This window comes from Helianthus annuus, chromosome 9, assembly GCF_002127325.2.
Source record: "Helianthus annuus cultivar XRQ/B chromosome 9, HanXRQr2.0-SUNRISE, whole genome shotgun sequence".
In the NCBI taxonomy this organism is placed as follows: Eukaryota; Viridiplantae; Streptophyta; class Magnoliopsida; order Asterales; family Asteraceae; genus Helianthus; species Helianthus annuus.
Window position 1 is genome coordinate 13548047 of NC_035441.2, and position 22359 is coordinate 13570405.

Sequence of the window (22359 nt, forward strand, 5' to 3'; positions counted from 1 at the left end):
TACGGGCTTGGGATACGGTATAATAATACCGCTTGATTGAGCATCATATCTTCCATCGCTGAGGTGGTTAATTTGTGTAATGTGATCGGCTCATTTAAACAGTTTTGTTTCTTAAAAGCCTTTGGGGGGTTAATGACCGCTGTCCCGGATATCCTTGGCATCATTTTACGAAATGGCCACGACCATCGACATCCCGGTGTAGGCGTACACCCGGTATATATTGTCGACATTTAATTAAAAGACGTAGCCGTTGGTTTCTATACTACGGTTTTACGCAATGTGGTGTGTCTATTAATCTTTAACCCGGCACGATCCGGGCTACTGAACGCATAAAAGAACATGTAATACGTTCACAAGATTTTAATAATTTTCCCAAGTTATAAAAGAGTTTGTGCCTTGTGCATTCAAATCAATTTTAAATAAACATTTTCAAATGTGTCAGTTGAACGTATTTACCAGTGTAAACTGACGTATTTTCCCCAAAAAGATTAAGTGCAGGTACTATACGAAATTGGCTGGTATTAGCTTCCTAAGCATCACGAATAGTCTCGCAAACTCGATGCCGTATCTGAATGAACAATATTTTATTATTATTTTGATCCGCTGTGGATACATTCGACTTCTATAATACTTTTGATATTACAACCAGAGGTTGAAGTATATATTTATCTTTAAGCTTCCGCTGTGCATTTATATAATTGTGTGGTTTGACTATATTGTTGCCAACTACGTCACGGTAATCCCCCACCGGGCCCACCGGTGATACACGTGGAAATCGGGGTGTGACAAGACCCGAGAACTTCTCAGGTCGTTCAGCATGATTCGCCACTGTGGACGCTCCCATAGTATAGGCAGGGGTTCCAACAACCACGTTGGTGTTGCTGGTGTTCACATTTTCAGTCGACATTCTGAAAAGTTTCAAGAAAACAAGTTAAAAACTGTTTTCAAAATAATAAATACGCCAATTTATTATTTTATGATTGCGAAAAAACCAACCATGTAGCTTCTAAGTCCAACTTTGAAGACTACAACAGTAGGATTTTTAGAACTCAGTTAAAGAAATGAGTAGAAGCAGAGTTCTGTTTTGACAAAGTCGGTACTTTGAATCAAAACAGATAAAAACCTTTTAAAAACACAACATACTGTGAGAAAAAAATTTAGAATCACAGAAGAATTGTTTGTGTCTTACACGAACGGTGTTTTAAAAATTTGTTTTAAGATTGTAGGAATCCGTTCGTGTAAAAATAAATAATATTCTTTATTAACTTGAATTACAAGAACTAAACAAAATGAAACTAAAAGAATACAATTACAACTGAATCAAACAGGAAATACGAGAACAAATTCTGAACAGAAATACTGTTCACAGCTGAGGAGAACACGTTTGTTTCTAGGATACAACAGCTAAAGTACTTGCACTGCCGGTCTTGACTCCAACCCGAAGGTGTACCTTGCTGCTTGTAGACGACGAAGAATTCAGAGAAGAAGATTGTATTTTTTGCTGGTGAATTCGGTGTGTATTCTGCAGTAGGGTAGCACCCTATTTATACTTGCAGGTCTTAACGAAACTGAAAAAATGAATTAAATGGGCGAATTAAGTTGCATTAACGTCTTCAATGCACTTTAAATCGTCATTTAATTCACAGTCAAAATCATTGACTTCGTCAGTTTCGAATGCTGAAGTATAACTGCACTGGCATTAACTTCTGTAAGCTCCCGCGCGCGCGCGCAAGGCAGACTGGTGCGCGCGTAAGTCTGCACGCTCATGCGCGCGTGCACCATTTTGGCTCACTTCCATGCGCGTGTGCGCTACTTTGGCTCAATCACATGCGCACCTACGCGCGTGCGCTACGTCACCTGTGAGCCTCTACGAGCACGCCACACAGTCGCGCCGTTTTGGCTCACTTTGGTGCGTCGCGCACGTCATTTCAGTGCCCATGCTCCATGTGCGAGTGCGCGCCACCATGCCATCTGTACTCGTGCGCGTACACGCATGACTGCGCGCGGACCCACCAGGGTCACGCGCCTGCATGCCACGTCACCAACCACCTGGTCCTTGCATCCCTTGTGCTCCACCATGCGCACGCGGTAAAAAATACAAAGGCGACTCTCAAGTGGCTCGCGGCGATGCGAGTGTGCAAAGTGCGCTATCAAAGCGCCACATTGCGCCTCATCGCCCACGCCGCGCACGCCTGTGTGCGAATGCGAGTTAGGATGGAGAGATCACTTAGTGAGTGCTTCCATGAAACAATAAGGATGGAGAGATCCCACTTAAATACCCTTTTAAGCTTCATCTCTCCTATTATGTGGGACAAGATGCCACTTTCCCATTTTTTTAAGCATTCAAGTTTCAAACACCTAACTTTGAGCATCGATATCTCATTAATCTTAGCTCCGTTTTGGACGTGATTTAGTTCGTTGCGAAGCTCTTCCAACATAGAACACAAACCCATAAATAAATATATAAAACCCGCTTATTTTCTTATATTTATTTTTAGTCCAAAATAAGAAAAAAAATCATTTTATTATATTTGTGAGAAATTTATTTTCACAAATTTCCAACATACCTAACGGGTAGATAAGAGATTAAAAAAAAAAAAAAAAAAAAAAAAAAACTGACCTGAAAAAGAATCTTTGGCTCATAAATTGATCCAATCTATCAAAGTGATGCTACCTAGAAAAACAAATAACATTGTAATTAGTTGAAAATTTTAATATAAAACATAGAGTTAAATGCCATTTTAGTTCCTGTGGTTTGTGTCATTTTTTCCAGTTTAGTACAAAGGTTTCATTTTTAACTTGTGGGTTCAAAAAGGTTTCATAGTTGCCATTTTAGTACACTTGGTTAATTTCATCCATTTTTTCTGTTAACGAGAAGGCCAATTTGGTTATTTTGTATGTAATTTTGTTAACTAAAAGGTCTATTCAGCCAAATAAAATGACCGAATTGGCCTTCTCGTTAACAGAAAAAATGGATGAAGTTAACCCAGTAGACTAAAATGGCAACTTTGAAACGTTTTTGGACCCACATGTTAAAAATGAAACTTTTAAACTAAACTGACAAAATGATCTAAACCACAGGGACTAAAATGACATTTAGCTCTAAAACATATATAGAAGAAGATCATCAGATATCAACCATCTAAAAACACAAACAACCTCAAAACTGAAACATTAATCATCCAAACAATATATCATGCTTAAAAAACACTTTCATCAAATATGAAAATAAGAATCTTATTTTTGAAAAATCTCATCCGATCACACCCGGTTCAACATAGAAAGAAAGAACAATTCAACTCTTGGCAGCTCATAACATACGTCTCAAGCCTTCTAAACGATTTTATATTACTAGTTGTGAATTTTTTAATTTTATCATTTTATATCACCACTTGTGAATTTTCTTATTAGTTTTTTTTTTTATTAGTTTCAACTCTTGGCAGCTCATAACATACGTCTCATTATTTTTTTTTTTCTTAGCTAATACTACACATAGAGTTACCTCTCACCAACTCTAATTAAGACCTTATAAGTCTTAGTATTTGTTTTTTAATATCAAGTCTTAACATCGCTTATTCTTATATTCCCTATTTCTACTCATAAGTTTACTAGTATATTGCGATTACAAAACTTTACGACTTAACCCTACGGTTACGTATAATTGTTTTCCTAGGGTTTCATTATTTGGTTAAGCTAGGATAATGGAACCATAAACCAAAATTCTTAATTATACTCTATCTAGAACAGTCCTATATGATTATTATCACAATTTTTATGTAAAAAAAAAATTTAGGTTAGAGGTGGGCCTTTTAGTTATGCACAATATCTGTCAAATGCAAAGAATGCAATTAGCAGCCAAGAAGCTTCTTCATAGAGTAAACAAAACATAGTTCACGTTTTTAGTAAAAGGGAAAATGTCATAGAAATGTAATCGAGATTGTCAAGTGTCCTAATTAAGTCATTCAAACTTTTTTTGTCTTTCTAAAATAACTAAACTTTAATTTAGTGTTCTAATAGTATGTAATTACTAGGTCACCAGGTAAAAATTCTTTTTCTTAGTTTTTATATTCTTTTAATACAAGTGCAGTGATAAAGATGTAACCGGATCTACATCTTCCAACGTCCTCTTCCTCTTCCTTGTCGATTGTTCAAAGGCTTCCCCAACTGACCCACTTTGGTTGCGGATTTCGGTGGGCTCCACATCATAGAAGTCTAGAAGATGGGGTAAGCAGTATGCTCGGTCATCTTTTGGCACTCCATGATCTTGGCAAGCTCATCTAAGCACCATGATGAAGCCACATAGTTCTTGGAGAACACAATTATGTAAAATCTGGAGTCTTCGATGGATCTCATTAGCTGCTCATTGATCCTTTCCCCTTTTTCAATTTTCTCATCGTCTTTGTAAGTAATGATGCCTTTATTGACAAGAGCAACATAGAGATGATCAACAAAGGTTTTACAGGTGTCTTCACCCCTGAAACTCAAAAAGACATCATATCTGAAGCTTTTTGGAACTGATGAAGATGAAGTAGAAGCCATTGAACGTAGGCTTGAAGGATCGGGGAAAACTAAATCTTTATCAACTGAGTGAAATTTGTGTATAATCTGATTGCAAACAAACTTGTATGAGATAGATCGGATAAGCTTTCAAGGCACAAGAGTTGATTTTTTGAGGGGAATATGTGAAATTACATGGCGAGAGTAAAGCCTCTTATTTGGTCAAAGATAAGATACAGATTTTCTAAACCGACTTTTCAACGATAAAATAAGGAAGCTAAGTAATTAGCTACACTCAAAATAACTATTTGTTAAATAGCTCTTTTTAGTCTGCTACCTGTTAGTTTTCATAGCAACTCTTGAAGCCGATGAGAATTACAGCAAATGAGCAAAATATAAATAATATGATGTTTTTTAAGGAATGATAAAGAGATAATGAACAAGAACTGATTCTACTTGCTCCATTGACTTGATTTATTTTCTTATAGATAATATTTCTTAAAAACCTACAATCTTGAAACCATTATAGCCCTGTGTTGCATTATCTCACGGTATAATAGTTTTTTAAACAATCTTAAATGACCAGTGTAGCCCTGTACGTGGCGTATATTTTGAGTGGCAAAACTCTCCTTGAAGTTTAAAAATTTATAAAAAGAAAATGGCAGATTACCATTTTAGCCATGAGACACCTCTAGTCTAGGCCTAAATCAGGGCTAAAATAGTAAGAGCATTCACATCCATTCCACCATATTTTTCACCACAAATTACACTAAAATACACTACATTTTCTCTCTCCTTTTCAATTAAATAATATATTTTTATACCTTTATCATTATCTTTTCTCTCTCCTTCACTCACAACCACTTTCAAATTATATTAAAAAATTATAGGGGGTGAACAGTGTTTTTTCAAATATACAGATGGACAAAGTAATATTTTCTCTCTTCTCCACTCACAACCACTTTTTATACTTTTCATATTATAAAAACCCTACTCACACAATTTAGTGGAATGGATGTGAATGCTCTAAGTAACCATTTGAGCAGAATAGTTCTCAAATGGTTAATTACCATTTTAGCCCTGAGTTTGGCCTAGATTGCGGGTGTCTCAGGGCTAAAATGGTAATTTGCCATTTTCTTTAAGATGGAGCGTCTAGCCCTGTATCTGGCATATGAAGTGGTTGATTTGACGTGGTACGAGGTTGACCAACTGGTCGGAGTTGAACCCTAGACGCCGCGTCTAGGCATGTACGGGACGTCTTGAAGGTGTGGAAATAGACCCTTGGGTGTGTAAATATGTAGACCCTTGTTTGTTGGTACACTTTATGTGGACACAACTCGGTTCGGTTTGACACGGTTAGGTCCGGCTCAAGTCCGACATCGCGACATTCCTCCGTCGTGCGTCCTAGAGTTCGACACGCGAAGCACGAAGAGCCGCGAACCGTTCCGCATACACACCATGCATGACATCACCATGATGACATCATGATAATGTCATGATATCTCATGAGAATCCTTTACATTTACAAGAAACATATATGACGAACATTGTGATTTGGTCAATATATGTGTGATGAACTCCCTGATTTCGTCATTATGTGTGTGTGGCGAAATCCCTGATTTCGTCACACATGGTTTTCGTCAAGTGGGAGTTCGTCATTGGTCAGTATAAATAGCTAAGTTGTTTATCAGTTTAGTTATGAGAGTATTGTGAGACTCCAAGAGAACTGAGAGACTTGTGAGAGTTTATTGTACAAGCATTGTGTGTATATGTTTGTGAATGTTCTCATCCATTTAATCGAAGTGAATCTTTGGTTACTTGCTGTTGTTATTTATCTACTTTGTTCGGCACCGTCACGGGGATTCCGCACACGTGATCGTGTTTGTGATAAACAGGGAATAGGTTTTCGTATCGGATCCTCCGAGAAAAACGGACCTACAAGTGGTATCAGAGCTTTGGCTATTTTCCTTATTTAAAACCAAACACTGTGATTGTTTGAACAAGTATTTTTAACTGTTTTCAGTTTGGTGGTTCTTGAAAAATCATATTTTCTGAAAATATTTTCTGGAAATCAGTGTTTAAATCGTTGTTTTTGCTATAAGTTTTAGTGAAAACCTTATTATTTTGCATGTCTACATGTTAGCATTTGGTTTTTGTTGAAAGTTTTAAGCAAAATCGTGTTCGGAAAATTTATCCGGTGAAAATTTGGCCGGAATCATCATGTGTGCTCATCAGATCTTCATACACTTCATAATATTCTTCATATATTTCTGTATTTTGATCTTTGTTTTGGTGAATGATTGAAGTGTTATTAATAGAGTATTATTGTTTGAATTTTGTGTACTAATGTCATGATGCTTTGTTGAAAATAGAAAGTTTCGAAAAGACGAAAAAGCATTGTCGGTTTGAAAAATTTGGCATAGTGTCAGAAGAGATAAGGGTGTAAGGGGTGCTCACCTAAGAGGTGAGTCCCCTCTCTTACGCCAAACCAATACTCGTGTGCCACGTCAACTTCCCTCTTAAACTCCCCTAACACCCTAAATTGATGGCGGCACTCCCCTCTTAGGTGACTTGGTTTTTTATTAAAAAAAAAAAAAAAAAAAAACAAGAAAATCTCTCATTGGTCCACTCATCCTCTCTCCTCCCTCTCTCCTCCCCCTCTCTTCGGTGAATCCCCACTCATTTCACTCCCCTAAACCACTCACCTAAGGGATAGCGGCGGTGTTCCCCTTAGGTGAATGTGGTCACCGAATACACCCTGTGCACCCTAAGATGTTTGTGTGAAAATATCTAAAATTAGTCTTCGTCAAAGGGTATCTTCGCCACACAAGAGTCTTCGTCAAAGGGTATCTTCGCCACACAAGAATTTTCGTCAAAGGAGTATTCGACAACCTCCTGTCTTCGTCACCTACATCTTCGCCACACAGCATCTTCGTCACCTGATTACGTCACCTGATTTCGTCACCTGATTTCGTCAACCTCATTTTGTCAACCTACATCTGGTCAACGAAAATTCAGTTGTTGTCTTGTTTTCACGAAAAAAAATGAATGATTGGGATTATTTTAAAATCAGTCGACTGATCTGTTATTAGTGGGTTAGCTTAATTTATTGGGCTTATTCAAATAATTGTTGCATTTTGTGGGCTGGGGAACAAATTTTTGGTGGGCTTTCACCTTTCATTCTAAGTAGTGGTGCACAAATCGGGTTTTTTTAAAAACCGGGTTTCGGGTAGGATCGGGTTCGGGTAGGATCGGGTTTTAAAAAATCGGGTTTTTTTTAAAACCGGGTCGGGTCCGAGTCCGGGTTTTCTACCAAAAATGTATACCCTATATACCCGGGTTCGGGTAGGGTTCGGGTCAGGTTTTATAAAACCCGGGTATTATAATACCCTATTTCCGGGTTCGGGTCCGGTTCGGGTATTCATCGGGTAGGGTTCGGGTATGCATCGGGTTGGGAAAAAACCCGCACCGGGTATTAAAAAACCCGCATCGGGTTGGGAAAAAACCGCATCGGGTAGTGCGGTTGTGGCTGGAGAAGGCTAGACGAGTGATGCAGGTGGCTGGAGAAGGCTAGACGAGTGATGCAGGTGGCTCAAGCAATTGCATGTTGAGCCGAAAAAAATCAAATGAAAACAACCAGGACCAGCCATGCATTGTCACGAGATTTAGTGGGGTTTTGGTTTAGTTCTTTTGGGCTTTGAAAAGAAATATGTGGATTACATAATTTTGTTTATCATAAGAACTAGAAACCTAATACTTAAACAAGATTCATTACATCAAAGTGCATACATAATTTTGTAAAATCATAAGAACTAGAAGTCTTAACGCATACATAATTAAACAAGATTACATCAAAATCGGGTTTTTTTAAACCGGGTTTCGGGTATAAACCGGGTTTCGGGTATAAACCGGTTCCGGGTTCGGGTTCGGGTATTTATAAAACCGGGTTTCGGGTATAAACCGGGTATAAAAAAAACCGGTTCCGGATTCGGGTTTTAGATCAAACATGCATACCCGGTCCCTACCCTACGGGTAGGGTCGGGTTCGGGTTCGGGTATAAAAAACCCGGGTTTTATAATACCCGGTTCCGGGTTTTTTTTCGGGTCCGGGTCCGGGTTCGGGTTTTTTTTGCACCACTAATTCTAAGTGGATTTAACAACAAAGAAGTCCACGTGATTTCATGTTTTAAACCTATTAATTGTTTGTTGTATTAGTAGATAAAAAAATCACAAAATTTTTAGTGGGTTTAAGTTTGAAATTGTTGAATTTTTGGTTGAAAGAAGCTACACCAGTTGTTTTTTATTTGGGGTTTTGTTTGGTGGTGGGTATCGAAGAAAGAGAGGAAGACATATGATCTAAATCGATAGTGGCTTATAAATTATTGTTAGGTTTTGTTGACTTGGGCTAATTTTTGTATTATATATCATTAAGGTGGTGTTTGTTTTTTCTGCAAGAAAAAGGTCTGCAGTCTGCGGACCACATCTACAGACATCTGCAGGAGAAGAGGTGCACCAAAGGTCTACAGTCTGCAAGGAGAAGAGTGTTTGTTTTATAAAAACAAAAAGCTCTTCACACACACACAAACCTCTTGTCAGACACTCCTCTCTCTCTCTCTCTCTCCCTTCATCTACCACCACCACCACAACCATCCGCCACCACCTCAAGAACCACCGTCCACTTGCCACCACCACAACCAACAACCACCGTCAAGCACCACCGCCCCCTGTCTCCTGCCGCGAAGCCAAGAACCACCCCCTGTTCGTCGGAGAGAGAGATCGATAGAGAGAGGGAGACGTCGGAGAGAGAGAGAGAGATCGACAGAGAGAGGGAGACGTCGGAGAGAGAGAGAAACAGAGCCTTATGTCGACGATTGCGGCACCGGCGGAGGTCGATGGTTCAGGTGGATGTAACACCTCAAAAATTCCCGTCCATTAAAATAAAGACACGTGTCACATCAGACAGACGTGTCAGAGAAACCGGATTTAAATAAAAGATGTAAGGTAGGATTTCTGATAAAAAGGGTGTCATGTTATTTAAAGTACCTCTGAACGACCCAAGGGCGACATGTTATTAAATCACCTCTGAACGGCCCGAAATAATAAATCCCAAGATCCTTAATTTATTTATAAATCTCTTAAATATTTTACCGGTTGATTCCAGTCAAATGAAATTCCCATCCTTGTATGGAAGCTGGACTTTAATAGTGTCACTATTATAAAAGCCTTGAATTATAATCCTAATCTAATGGAAGTTGGGAGTTGATGAAAAATTCAAGACTACATAGTAATATCCGTCACTTTTGTAAGGCCTCAAGAGTTGAAATTGAATGGGGAACATGTAAGAGCTTTCCTTCCATGCAATGGCTGTGTAAGAGGTCCCACAAACTGAAAAGAGATAGCATGTTTCGGGTATTGTTGGTTGCATGGTCAAGACTTAAAAGTTTTCAAACTTTTGTCTTCTGGCCATCGCTTACGGACCGCAAGACCCCTGGCTTACGGTCCGTATGCAGGGTACCTGGGCATGTTCCGCAAGGGTCGGTTACGGACCGTAAAGGTTTAAGCTTACGGTCCGTAAGAGGAGCATACGGACCGCAAGACCCTTTGCTTACGGTCCGTAAGACCATCGCTGGCAGTAAGTTTTGGACAGCCGCCTGTCCAATTCGTTTAACCGACTTAAAATGTAAAATTGTGAAACTATGGGCTTGCTAGGCAGTAAATAGCTCTCTAGGGACACCTGGGATCATCTCCTAACCATCCTAGAGTTGCTTGGCATGATCTAAAGCATCCTAGTTCACTATATAAAGGACTTGAGTGTGATCATTTGGCACTTGCTCACTTGGAACATTGGCTCAAGACTCTCTGGAGCTTCCCTGATCAGCAACTCATCTTCTTAGGCTCTATAATCCTTCTTAGGACTCTTGTAAGTGTCCTTAACCTCCTCTAATCCATTCTAGCTTAGTTAATTAAGTAAAAGTCAAACCGTCGTAATTAAGGTTTGACTTCGTGATTAATCATAATGTCCTCTGTCAAATCACGAATTAAAAATACCTTTAGGAAGGTAATTAAGTGGGTAACAAACCCTTAAAAGGGTATTTCCAGATTCCCACTCTAAGCATGCCAATTGTCGAGTCAAAGCTAACCTTAAAAAGTCAACGGAATGCTTAATTTCAAATTAATGCATAATTAGCAATGTAGGCTGTATGTAACCTATTTGAACATTAATATAACTTGGTAATAAGTATAAGAACATGTTCCAACATGTTCAACTCGACAATTTTCTGTTTAGACCCGGTTCGGAACCGAAAGTCGCATAGTTTGACTTTCGCTTTGACTTTCAGTTCTGACCCGTTTTAGTTAAGATTAAGATTGCCTTAGAGCTTCTTTTGGACCTAATAACATGTTATTATATCCTCCTGTGATTATACAACGTGGTTCATTAGATATCTTGTTCATATGCATGATTCCGTTAAATGCCCATATGTTGACCATTATGCTCAAATGTCTAAAAATCATAATTTTTGAAAATGTAAAAGGGTAGACATATTAGTTACTGAAATATAGACTTGTTCCCAAAATTTGACATCAGTTTGAGGTCTAGATTAGAAGTTATGCCCATTAGCGTAATTAGAGACCTTCTTAGTAAATAATTAGCGCATTTAACGCATAGCCTATCTAAACCCAAATTTTATATCAAAACTTTTTACCCACTGTTACATAATAATATTTTGGGAATTTTAAAGATTTTTATTTATTTTTAGGGTAAGCACAACTTATGGTTTTAAGCTTAATTCGGCTTATGCCGGTTTTGCCCTTTTCGGCCATAAAATGAGTTTTACAAAACCTTTTGACCCCAAACCTTTTCCTACTGATTTACTATGTTAAATATAATATTTTGAGCCTTCTGGAATTATAAAAATACCAGCTTTTCTTTTAAAACCCGGAAATGGCTCCAAATCGCCTTTTTAGGCATTTTTACGACATAGTATATGTCAAAACTAGTTTTCCTATAAAAGGTATAATACCTACTGATATATTTAATAAAAATATATGTTATAGCAGTAAACTAAAGTTGGGAACTCAGATTTTCCGTTTTTACCTTTTTAGCTTATGTAAAATTACCAAAATGCCCTTATGTGGCATAATTGGTGTTTAAAATCATTTGGGGCATAATTGGACATACCTTACTGCTATTACAACATATTTGTTGCATATAATCTCAGGAAACTTGCACATGACTTGTACGGTTACCCGTTACGCACTTTCGCGTTCGGATCGGCTTATGTGAGTAGTTCGCGTATATTAGCCGAAACGGATCAAACCGTATCATCTTAGTCTCTAAATTCAGAATGTGTTTAGTTTACCCATATTATACAAGTATCTAAGCTTGTAGGGTCTAAATCACATTCCTTCTCGGTTTTCGCATTCCTTGCGATTAAACCATATTTACTCTTTGAAACTAACCGGTCTAAGCTTAGGCTATGTTAAAAGACCCGTTAGGATTCTAATAGGTTATTATAACCTTCGTTCTAGAATAGGAGCCCAGTACAAGACACGTGCATTTTTGCTTTTGTGGTTATACTTGCGCAGGTAAATACTTTTAACTTATTTTCCCTATACGGGCTTGGGGGTACGGTATATAAATTACCGCTTGGTCGGGCAATTGACCCCAACTTATTAGTAGTTGGGTATTATCAATGTGACCCGTTTGAAAACTTGGTTTTATTTGTTTTTACGCCTTTGGGAGCTTAATGACCATGTCCCGGATATCCTTGGCATCATTTTTGGCCACGACCTTGACACCCGGGTGTAGGCGTACACCCGGTATTATGTCCATATTATTAAGGTATAAACGTTGGCTTCCCGCCGCGGACTTATACTAGTGGTGTGTCATTTAACCTTAAACCCGACACGACTCGGGCGACTGAACGCTCACAAACATGTAAATCTTTTACAAGTTTAACTTTGATTAATTATTCCCAAGTTATAAAATGTTTTGTGCCCTGTGCATTTAAAATCAATTTCTCAAATGTTTTCAAAATGAGTCAGTTAAATTGTATTTACCAGTGCAAACTGACGTATTTTCCCCAAAAAGATTAGGTGCATGTGCTATACGTAATAGGCTGGTTTCTCCTTAGCATCATAGAGTCTCGCAAGCTTTGGGATGCATCTATCTGTTGAACAATTTTTCTTCTTTTGTTTCGATCCGCCTGTGGATCTATTTCGACTATTTGTGATACTTGATATTACACTTAATGGTTGAGATAAATCTATTTTCATTTGCTTCCGCTGTGCATTATAATTTGTGTTGTTTGACAAATGATGATATCAACTACGTCACGATACTCCCCCACTGGGCCCACCGGTGACACGTGGAAATTAGGGGTGTGACAGGTTGGTATCAGAGCCAACACTGAGTGAATTAAACACTAGCCTTTTGTGTTTAATCTCAGTGCACAAATTGCACATTCTTCGAGTTCCAAGTTTAGACATTGAACATAGGACAAACTCTGTTTTGTTTATTTTGAGTCTTTATTATTATTATTGTTGTTATCTAAATCGTGTATGCAGGTCAACATGCCACCCAGATTCCTTCGCGGTAGAGGCAAGGGACCCGTGACAGGTCATGATCACGAAGCCGGGCCTTCGCACCGGCGTACTCCATCCATTACTATGAGCACGAGCCCGCAAGAGCCATGGAGGCTCTATGTTGAACCTTGAAGACGATCTGTCTCCCTTAGCTCTTCTCCTTCTTACCAACACTCCTTTGGACCCCATTCGGAAAATGAGCCCAACCAACAACCATCCTCTTTCATACCCTTACAGAGATCCAACTCTCATCACTCTTTTGGAGACCCAACCCCAGTTTTCCAAAGCCGATTTAACCCGGCCAACATTCTGCCAGAACCCGTGGGTTTTAACCCACTTGGACCAGAAGACCACTTCTCTGGGGAAAATGACATGGACGAGGATACTGACCCCATGGAGCCTGCATCAGGAACGCCGAACCACCCTATAGAGATCTCAGATGGGTCATCGTTCCATGGATCGCCATATCGCGGACCGGACAGTTTTCAGGAGAAGTTTAACCAGTATGACTGGTACTTCACCCCATCCGAGCACTCGTCGTCCCACCAGCAGTATCAGCAGCAACAGGATCCTTCGGAGGGTCAACGATTTGTGGCAGTCACGCCGCCACCACCACCGCCAGTAGAGCAGCAACCGCCTCCAGAGCCGCCGAGGCGGAGAAGGTCGAACGCACGGATGTCCGTGCGAGGTGGAGTTCGAATCAGTACTCCCCAGCCTTCAATTGGCAGCCATTACCCGCCACTTCAGGAAGAAGAGGACCCACAGTTGGGAGGTCCATCGAGCCCTATTCCAGACATCAACTCAGTTCCTGTGGTACCACCTTTGGGTTTCGATAACCCGATTCCTGCATATGCTGGATCCGCGGCATACAACCCCTTCGAGCAGCCGGCGCATACCCACTACAACTAGAATTATGCTAGTGTGGATCCGTATCAAGAGGCATGGGATTACAATGCCAGTCACCCTGAGGGGCCATATGGAGGACTTTGGACTACTGGCTACCCGACTTATGGGTACCAGCATCCGCCACCTCCTCCACCGGTGTATCAACCACCACAGCCACAGATTCAGCAGGAGGTTCTTGAAAGGTTAAACCAAGTTGAACAGGAGGTTCGTGAAGACCGCAGAGAGCGGCAAGGCTTCTTCAAGGGTCTGTCAGATTTGCTAAAGGGGAAGTCCAAAAGGAGGGGTCATTGAAAACCCTTGTTATCTTTATTTACGATTGTAATTCAGTCCCTGTGTGGACTAGTTGTTTCAGTATTCAGCTCATGCGTGAGCCTGTCATTTTGTACTCTGCTCCTGCGTGAGCATGTTTGGTTAGTTAACCCCTGCGTGGGTTTGTTCTTGTTTTCCCGCCCCTGCGTGGGCATTTATTTTAGTAGAAGTCCCGTTTGGGCAATTGTTGTACTGGTTTAAAACAATTTATGGGATGTATTAGTTAAGTTTTCATTTTAATTAGTTGCATGCATAAATTATGAAAATAGATGAAAATTTAAAAGATCTGCCATTATAATTAATTGGTAAAACCTAAAGTGAACCAAGACCTAGCCTTATAATTCATAAAAACAGGGCCAAGATGGTAGTTCCATAATTAGGTTAAGATCCATGATTAACATTTCAAATTAGGACTACTCTGCGTTAATTAATAAAGAATCTTTGAGGTAAAACCTAGCCTTTGTGTTTCTACAAACCTGGCCAAAACGGTACAACCCACATAATAGATTCCAATTATTGTTAATATGTTAACGATCTTGGCAAATTGTGAATCAGTAAAGTCACACAGGCCATCCCTCATAAAGGGTTAATTTTTAAAATTCCCTTAAATTATGTAACCACTTCTTTGGAGTGAAGTGCCTGTGGGCAATAAATTATTGTCCTCCGTGACTAAGGACAGTGGTAGCTTATGACTCCCTGTTAATAAATGGTAACGAACTATGATTCAACCTAAAACACCTAGATGCTATAACATCTTGGTTATTAAATATTTTAACTGTCCTTGTGACTAGGCCCTATGTGCTAATAATAGAGTATCATAGGATAATAATAAAATCCTAAGGTTCTAACAAATTAACCTGAAATGGCAATTTAAAACCTTGGTTAATAAAACATAAAATACTATAAGAGCCTTTAAGTGAAAACTTTGTCCATTATTATGTAGCCTTTAAAGCTACATGGCTGGATCAGAAGAAGCCAATAGCCATCCGGTAGGGAACCGTGATGATGCTAAGTTCTTAGTAACAAGTGCCGAATTAAAAGCAATCGTGAATGATGCGGTTGCGAAAGCCTTAGAACGGCAGTATAGTGAGTGCAGTGATACCCGTAGTAGAACCCTATCTACACCACATGCTAAACCAAAGAATCATTCAGAGATTCGCAAAAAACCACCACCTACTCCACCCAAACCTAAGAAAGATGATGACCGACATTCCTCGAATGAAAACAGTGTTCATCCCAAGAAGGGTGTGTATGATGAAGCCCCACGTGCTAAGGGTTGCACTTATAAATATTTTGTATCCTGTAAACCCTGGGAGTTTACTGGGGAAAAGGGGGCAGTAGACTGTATGTCATGGCTAGATGAGATAGAGACAGTGGTAGACATCAGTGGTTGTGCTGAGAGGGATATGGTTAAGTTTGCATCCCAGTCTTTTAAGGGTGAGGCTCTAGCTTGGTGGGGAGCATTGATCCAGGCTTCTGGGAAGGTTGCCTTGTACAATATGTCATGGGAGCAGTTTGTTGCTCTGGTAAAAGAAAACTACTGTCCTCAGCATGAGGTTGAGCGAATAGAATCCGATTTCCTATCTCTGGTTATGAAAAACCTAGATTGCCAGGCGTATCTCACTAGTTTCAACACTTTATCCAGATTAGTTCCTTACCTAGTAACCCCTGAACCCAAGAGAATCGCGCGCTTTATTGGGGGTTTGGCCCCAGAAATCAAGGCCAGCGTAAAGGCCTCTAGACCTATCACATTCAGATCTGTCACCGATCTATCTCTGTCTCTCACACAAGATGCAGTGAGACTAAGAACCTTGAAGAACGCGGATTCTGACAAGAGGAAACGTGAAGATGATAATTCACGTCGATCGAACAAGAAACATAAGGGAAACCGTGATAATAAGAAGGGATCTGAGGCCAGGAGGAATGCACATCAGTCGGGCGATAGGCCCAAGTGTAAATTTTGTAGGAAGCACCATTTTGGGAGGTGCAGGTTTGAGCAGAAATCCCAGCCCAAGATGTGTGGGATATGTAAGTCTTCTGAGCACAGAACCCTTGAGTGCAAGAAGTTGAAAGATGCAACTTGTTTCAGTTGCAACGAAAAGGGGCACATCAAGACCAACTGCCCAAAGAATGTCAAGAAGACTGAAGAAGGAAAGAAGACCAATGCCAGGGTCTTTCAAATGAATGTTCAAGAGGCCATCCAGAACGATAACGTCATAACTGGTACGTTTCTCATTAACGACGTTTACGCAAGAGTATTATTTGATTCCGGAGCAGATAAATCTTTTGTGGATAGAAAATTCTGCGAACTGTTAGAATTGCCTGTTAAAACCCTAAGTGCAAAGTATGAAGTAGAGTTAGCAGATGGTACCTTAGAAACCGTCTCAACTGTGTTAGATGGATGTGCTATATCCATTAGGAACCACTCTTTTCCTCTATCCCTGCTACCCTTTAAGTTAGCCGGTTTCGATGTGGTATTGGGCATGGATTGGTTATCGCATAACCAAGCCCAGATTGTATGCAGTAGAAGGCAGGTAATAATCGAAACTCCGTCTGGTGAGTCTCTCACCATTCAGGGAGATACGCGTCATGGATTGCCTGAGCAGATGTCTATGCTCAAAGCGTCCCAATGTTTGAAGAATGGATGTGTCATCTATATGGCACAGGTAACCATTGATGAGCAAAAGCCCAAAATTGAAGACATTCCCGTTATATCAGAATACCCTGAAGTCTTTCCAGAAGAACTGCCTGGTTTGCCACCAGACAGGCAAGTGGAATTTAAAATCGATATCGTTCCTGGAGTTGCACCTATTGCTAGAGCACCTTATAGACTAGCACCAACGGAGATGAAGGAACTGAGAACGCAGCTAGACGATTTGCTAGCCAAGGGTTTCATTAGACCTAGTTCGTCTCCTTGGGGAGCACCGATCTTATTTGTCAAGAAGAAAGATGGTTCGATGCGTTTATGTATCGATTACCGAGAACTTAACAAGGTTACCATTAAGAATAGGTATCCTTTGCCCAGGATCGACGATCTATTCGATCAACTTCAAGGGGCAAGCTACTTCTCCAAGATCGACCTGAGGTCGGGATATCATCAGTTGAAGGTTAAGGACGAAGATGTACACAAGACTGCGTTTAGGACTCGCTATGGTCACTACGAGTTCCTAGTGATGCCTTTTGGGCTCACAAACGCACCTGCCGCATTCATGGATCTCATGAATCGCGTTTGCAAGCCATATTTGGACAAATTTGTCATCGTCTTCATCGATGACATTCTCATTTATTCCAAAAATCAAGCTGATCACGAGAAACACCTCCGTTGTATTTTGAAGCTACTGCATCAAGAAAAGCTATATGCAAAGTTTTCCAAATGTGAATTTTGGTTGAGAGAAGTCTAGTTTCTTGGACATGTGGTCAGTGAGCGTGGTATTCAAGTGGATCCCGCTAAAGTTGAAGCTGTCATGAATTGGCAGGAGCCAAAGACACCTACGGAAATCCGCAGTTTCCTAGGTTTGGCAGGATACTACAGGAGATTCATCGAAAATTTCTCAAGAATTGCAGCACCCCTAACTTTGCTGACTCGCAAGAATAGCAAGTTCAATTGGGGACCTAAGCAGCAGGAGTCATTCGACATTTTGAAGCAGAAGTTGAGTAACGCTCCCGTGTTGACGTTACCTGATGGGATTGATGAATTTGTAGTCTATTGTGATGCATCACACACTGGGATGGGTTGTGTGTTAATGCAGAAAGACAAGGTCATTGCCTACGCTTCACGATAATTAAAAGTGCACGAGAAGAATTACACCACTCATGATTTGGAATTGGGTGCCGTTGTATTTGCACTAAAGTTGTGGAGGCACTACCTGTACGGCACTAAATGTGTGATCTATTCTGACCATAAAAGCCTTCAACACCTGTTCAACCAGAAAGAGTTAAACATGAGGCAGCGACGTTGGATGGAAACTCTAAATGACTATGATTGTGAAATAAGATACCATCCAGGCAAGGCCAATGTAGTCGCAGATGCCCTGAGCAGGAAAGAAAGGATAAAGCCAATCAGAATCAATGCCAAAAGCATTGAGGTCAGGAACAGTTTAAATGAAAGGTTGTTAGCTGCACAGAAGGAAGCAGTGCTAGAAGCTAACTACCCGAATGAAAAGCTAGGAGTAACGGAAGAACAGTTATCCTATGGCAAGGACGGAATCCTAAGGCTGAACGGGAGAATATGGGTTCCTATTTTTGGAGGTCTTCGTGACGTTATCCTTAGGGAAGCCCATAGTTCCAAATATTCTGTCCATCCTGGAGCGGACAAGATGTACCAGGATGTAAAGGCAAATTACTGGTGGATAGGCTTGAAAAAGTCTATAGCCACCCATGTAGCTAAATGTCTGACGTGCGCTCAAGTTAAAGCTGAGCATCAGAAACCGTCAGGTTTGCTACAACAGCCTGAGATTCCCACCTGGAAATGGGAAATGGTAACGATGGATTTTATCACCAAGTTGCCTAAGACGCCGAAAGGAAATGACACTATTTGGGTGATAGTCGATCGACTTACCAAGTCAGCCCATTTCCTACCCATCAAAGAGACTTACAACTCTGACATGCTAGCCCAGTTGTACGTGGATAAGATTGTATCCCTGCATGGCGTACCAGTATCTATTATCTCCGATCGGGATACCAGATACACATCTCATTTCTGGAGGAGTTTCCAAAGGTCTCTGGGTACGCAGCTGAATTTTAGTACAGCTTATCATCCTCAGACGGATGGGCAAAGTGAGCGTACTATTCAGACCTTGGAGGACATGCTTCGTGCATGCGTGATTGACTTAGGAGGGAGTTTGGACAGACACCTACCTCTGATTGAGTTCTCCTACAATAATAGCCACCACACTAGCATTAAGGCTGCGCCTTTTGAGGCACTATACGGTAGGAAATGCAGAACACCCATTTGTTGGGAGGAGGTAGGAGAAGTTCAAGTGTCAGGACCAGAATTAGTCCTGGAGACAACGGATAAGATTACCCAAATTACTGAGCACCTAAAAGCTGCCCGTGATAGGCAGAGGAGCTATGCTGATGGTAAGCGAAAATCCCTCAAGTTCGAGGTTGGTGATAAAGTTTTGCTCAAGGTATCACCTTGGAAAGGGGTAATGAGATTTGGGAAGAAAGGTAAGTTAAGCCCAAGATACATTGGACCATTCGAGATCATCGAATGTATTGGATCAGTGGCTTATAAGTTGAACTTACCAGAAGAGCTTAGTGGTATTCATAATGTGTTCCACATCTGCAATCTGAAGAAATGTCTAGCCGATGAATCGCTAGTCATACCGCATACAGATGTACATATAGATGAAAGCTAAAAGTTCATAGAAAAACCTGTGTCGATTGAGGACCGACAGGTAAAGAAGCTTCGGAGGAAGCATGTACCCATTGTCAAGGTCAGATAGGAGGGCCGCAGAGGTCCTGATTATACGTGGGAGTTAGAATCCACGATGAAAGAGAAATACCCTCAATTGTTTCAGTAAATCTCGGGGTCGAGATTTCTTTTAAGGGGGTGAGGATGTAACACCTCGAAAATTCCCGTCCATTAAAATAAAGACACGTGTCACATCAGACAGACGTGTCAGAGAAACCGGATTTAAATAAAAGATGTAAGGCAGGATTTCTAATAAAAAGGGTGTCATGTTATTTAAAGTACCTCTGAACGACCCAAGGGCGACATGTTATTAAATCACCTCTGAACGGCCCGAAATAATAAATCCCAAGATCCTTAATTTATTTATAAATCTCTTAAATATTTTACCGGTTGATTCCAGTCAAATGAAATTCCCATCCTTGTATGGAAGCTGGACTTTAATAGTGTCACTATTATAAAAGCCTTGAATTATAATCCAAATCTAATGGAAGTTGGGAGTTGATGAAAAATTCAAGACTACATAGTAATATCAGTCACTTTTGTAAGGCCTCAAGAGTTGAAATTGAATGGGGAACATGTAAGAGCTTTCCTTCCATGCAATGGCTGTGTAAGAGGTCCCACAAACTGAAAAGAGATAGCATGTTTCGGGTATTGTTGGTTGCATGGTCAAGACTTAAAAGTTTTCAAACTTTTGTCTTCTGGCCATCGCTTACGGACCGCAAGACCCCTGGCTTACGGTCCGTAAGCAGGGTACCTGGGCATGTTCCGCAAGGGTCGGTTACGGACCGTAAAGGTTTAAGCTTACGATCCGTAAGAGGAGCAAACGGACCGCAAGACCCTTTGCTTACGGTCCGTAAGACCGTCGCTGGCAGTAAGTTTTGGACAGCCGCCTGTCCAATTCGTTTAACCGACTTAAAATGTAAAATTGTGAAACTATGGGCTTGCTAGGCAGTAAATAGCTCTCTAGGGACACCTGGGATCATCTCCTAACCATCCTAGAGTTGCTTGGCATGATCTAAAGCATCCTAGTTCACTATATAAAGGACTTGAGTGTGATCATTTGGCACTTGCTCACTTGGAACATTGGCTCAAGACTCTCTGGAGCTTCCCTGATCAGCAACCCATCTTCTTAGGCTCTATAATCCTTCTTAGGACTCTTGTAAGTGTCCTTAACCTCCTCTAATCCATTCTAGCTTAGTTAATTAAGTAAAAGTCAAACCGTCGTAATTAAGGTTTGACTTCGTGATTAATCATAATGTGCTCTGTCAAATCACGAATTAAAAATACCTTTAGGAAGGTAATTAAGTGGGTAACAAACCCTTAAAAGGGTATTTCCAGATTCCCACTCTAAGCATGCCAATTGTCGAGTCAAAGCTAACCTTAAAAAGTCAACGGAATGCTTAATTTCAAATTAATGCATAATTAGCAATGTAGGCTGTATGTAACCTATCTGAACATTAATATAACTTGGTAATAAGTATAAGAACATGTTCCAGCATGTTCAACTCGACAATTTTCTGTTTAGACCCGGTTCGGAACCGAAAGTCGCATAGTTTGACTTTCGCATTGACTTTCAGTTCTGACCAGTTTTAGTTAAGATTAAGATTGCCTTAGAGCTTCTTTTGGACCTAATAACATGTTAGTATATCCTCCTGTGATTATACAACGTGGTTCATTAGATATCTTGTTCATATGCATGATTCCGTTAAATGCCCATATGTTGACCATTATGCCCAAATGTCTAAAAATCATAATTTTTGAAAATGTAAAAGGGTAGACATATTAGTTTCTGAAATATAGAGTTGTTCCCAAAATTTGACATCAGTTTGAGGTCTAGATTAGAAGTTATGCCCATTAGCGTAATTAGAGACCTTCTTAGTAAATAATTAGCGCATTTAACGCATAGCCTATCTAAACCCAAATTTTATATCAAAACTTTTTACCCACTGTTACATAATAATAGTTTGGGAATTTTAAAGATTTTTATTTATTTTTAGGGTAAGCACAACTTAAGGTTTTAAGCTTAATTCGGCTTATGCCGGTTTTGCCCTTTTCGGCCATAAAATGAGTTTTACAAAACCTTTTGACCCCAAACCTTTTCCAACTGATTTACTATGTTAAATATAATATTTTGAGCCTTCTGGAATTATAAAAATACCAGCTTTTCTTTTAAAACCGGAAATGGCTCCAAATCGCCTTTTTAGGCATTTTTACGACATAGTATATGTCAAAACTAGTTTTCGTATAAAAGGTATAATACCTACTGATATATTTAATAAAAATTTATGTTATAGCAGTAAACTAAAGTTGGGAACTCAGATTTTCCGTTTTTACCTTTTTAGCTTATGTAAAATTACCAAAATGCCCTTATGTGGCATAATGGGTGTTTAAAATCATTTGGGGCATAATTGGACATACCTCACTGATATTACAACATATTTGGTGCATATAATCTCAGGAAACTTGCACATGACTTGTACGGTTACCCGTTACGCACTTTCGCGTTCGGATCGGCTTATGTGACTAGTTCGCGTATATTAGCCGAAACGGATCAAACCGTATCATCTTAGTCTCTAAATTCAGAATGTGTTTAGTTTACCCATATTATACAAGTATCTAAGCTTGTAGGGTCTAAATCACATTCCT

At 40.0% G+C, this 22359-nt stretch overlaps 2 protein-coding genes across 2 annotated transcripts; one reads left to right on the forward strand and one right to left on the reverse strand.

Moving 5' to 3' along the window:
* Positions 1 to 4212: 4212 nt before the first annotated feature.
* Positions 4213 to 4539, reverse strand: LOC110900983 (toll/interleukin-1 receptor-like protein). The gene has a single exon (XM_022147838.1). It carries the CDS (start codon positions 4537 to 4539, stop codon positions 4213 to 4215), a length of 327 nt encoding a protein of 108 aa, XP_022003530.1.
* An 8915-nt stretch (positions 4540 to 13454) lies between these two features.
* LOC110900984 (WAS/WASL-interacting protein family member 1-like) lies at positions 13455 to 13991 on the forward strand. Its single transcript, XM_022147839.1, has one exon. It carries the CDS (start codon positions 13455 to 13457, stop codon positions 13989 to 13991), a length of 537 nt encoding a protein of 178 aa, XP_022003531.1.
* Positions 13992 to 22359: the final 8368 nt, after the last annotated feature.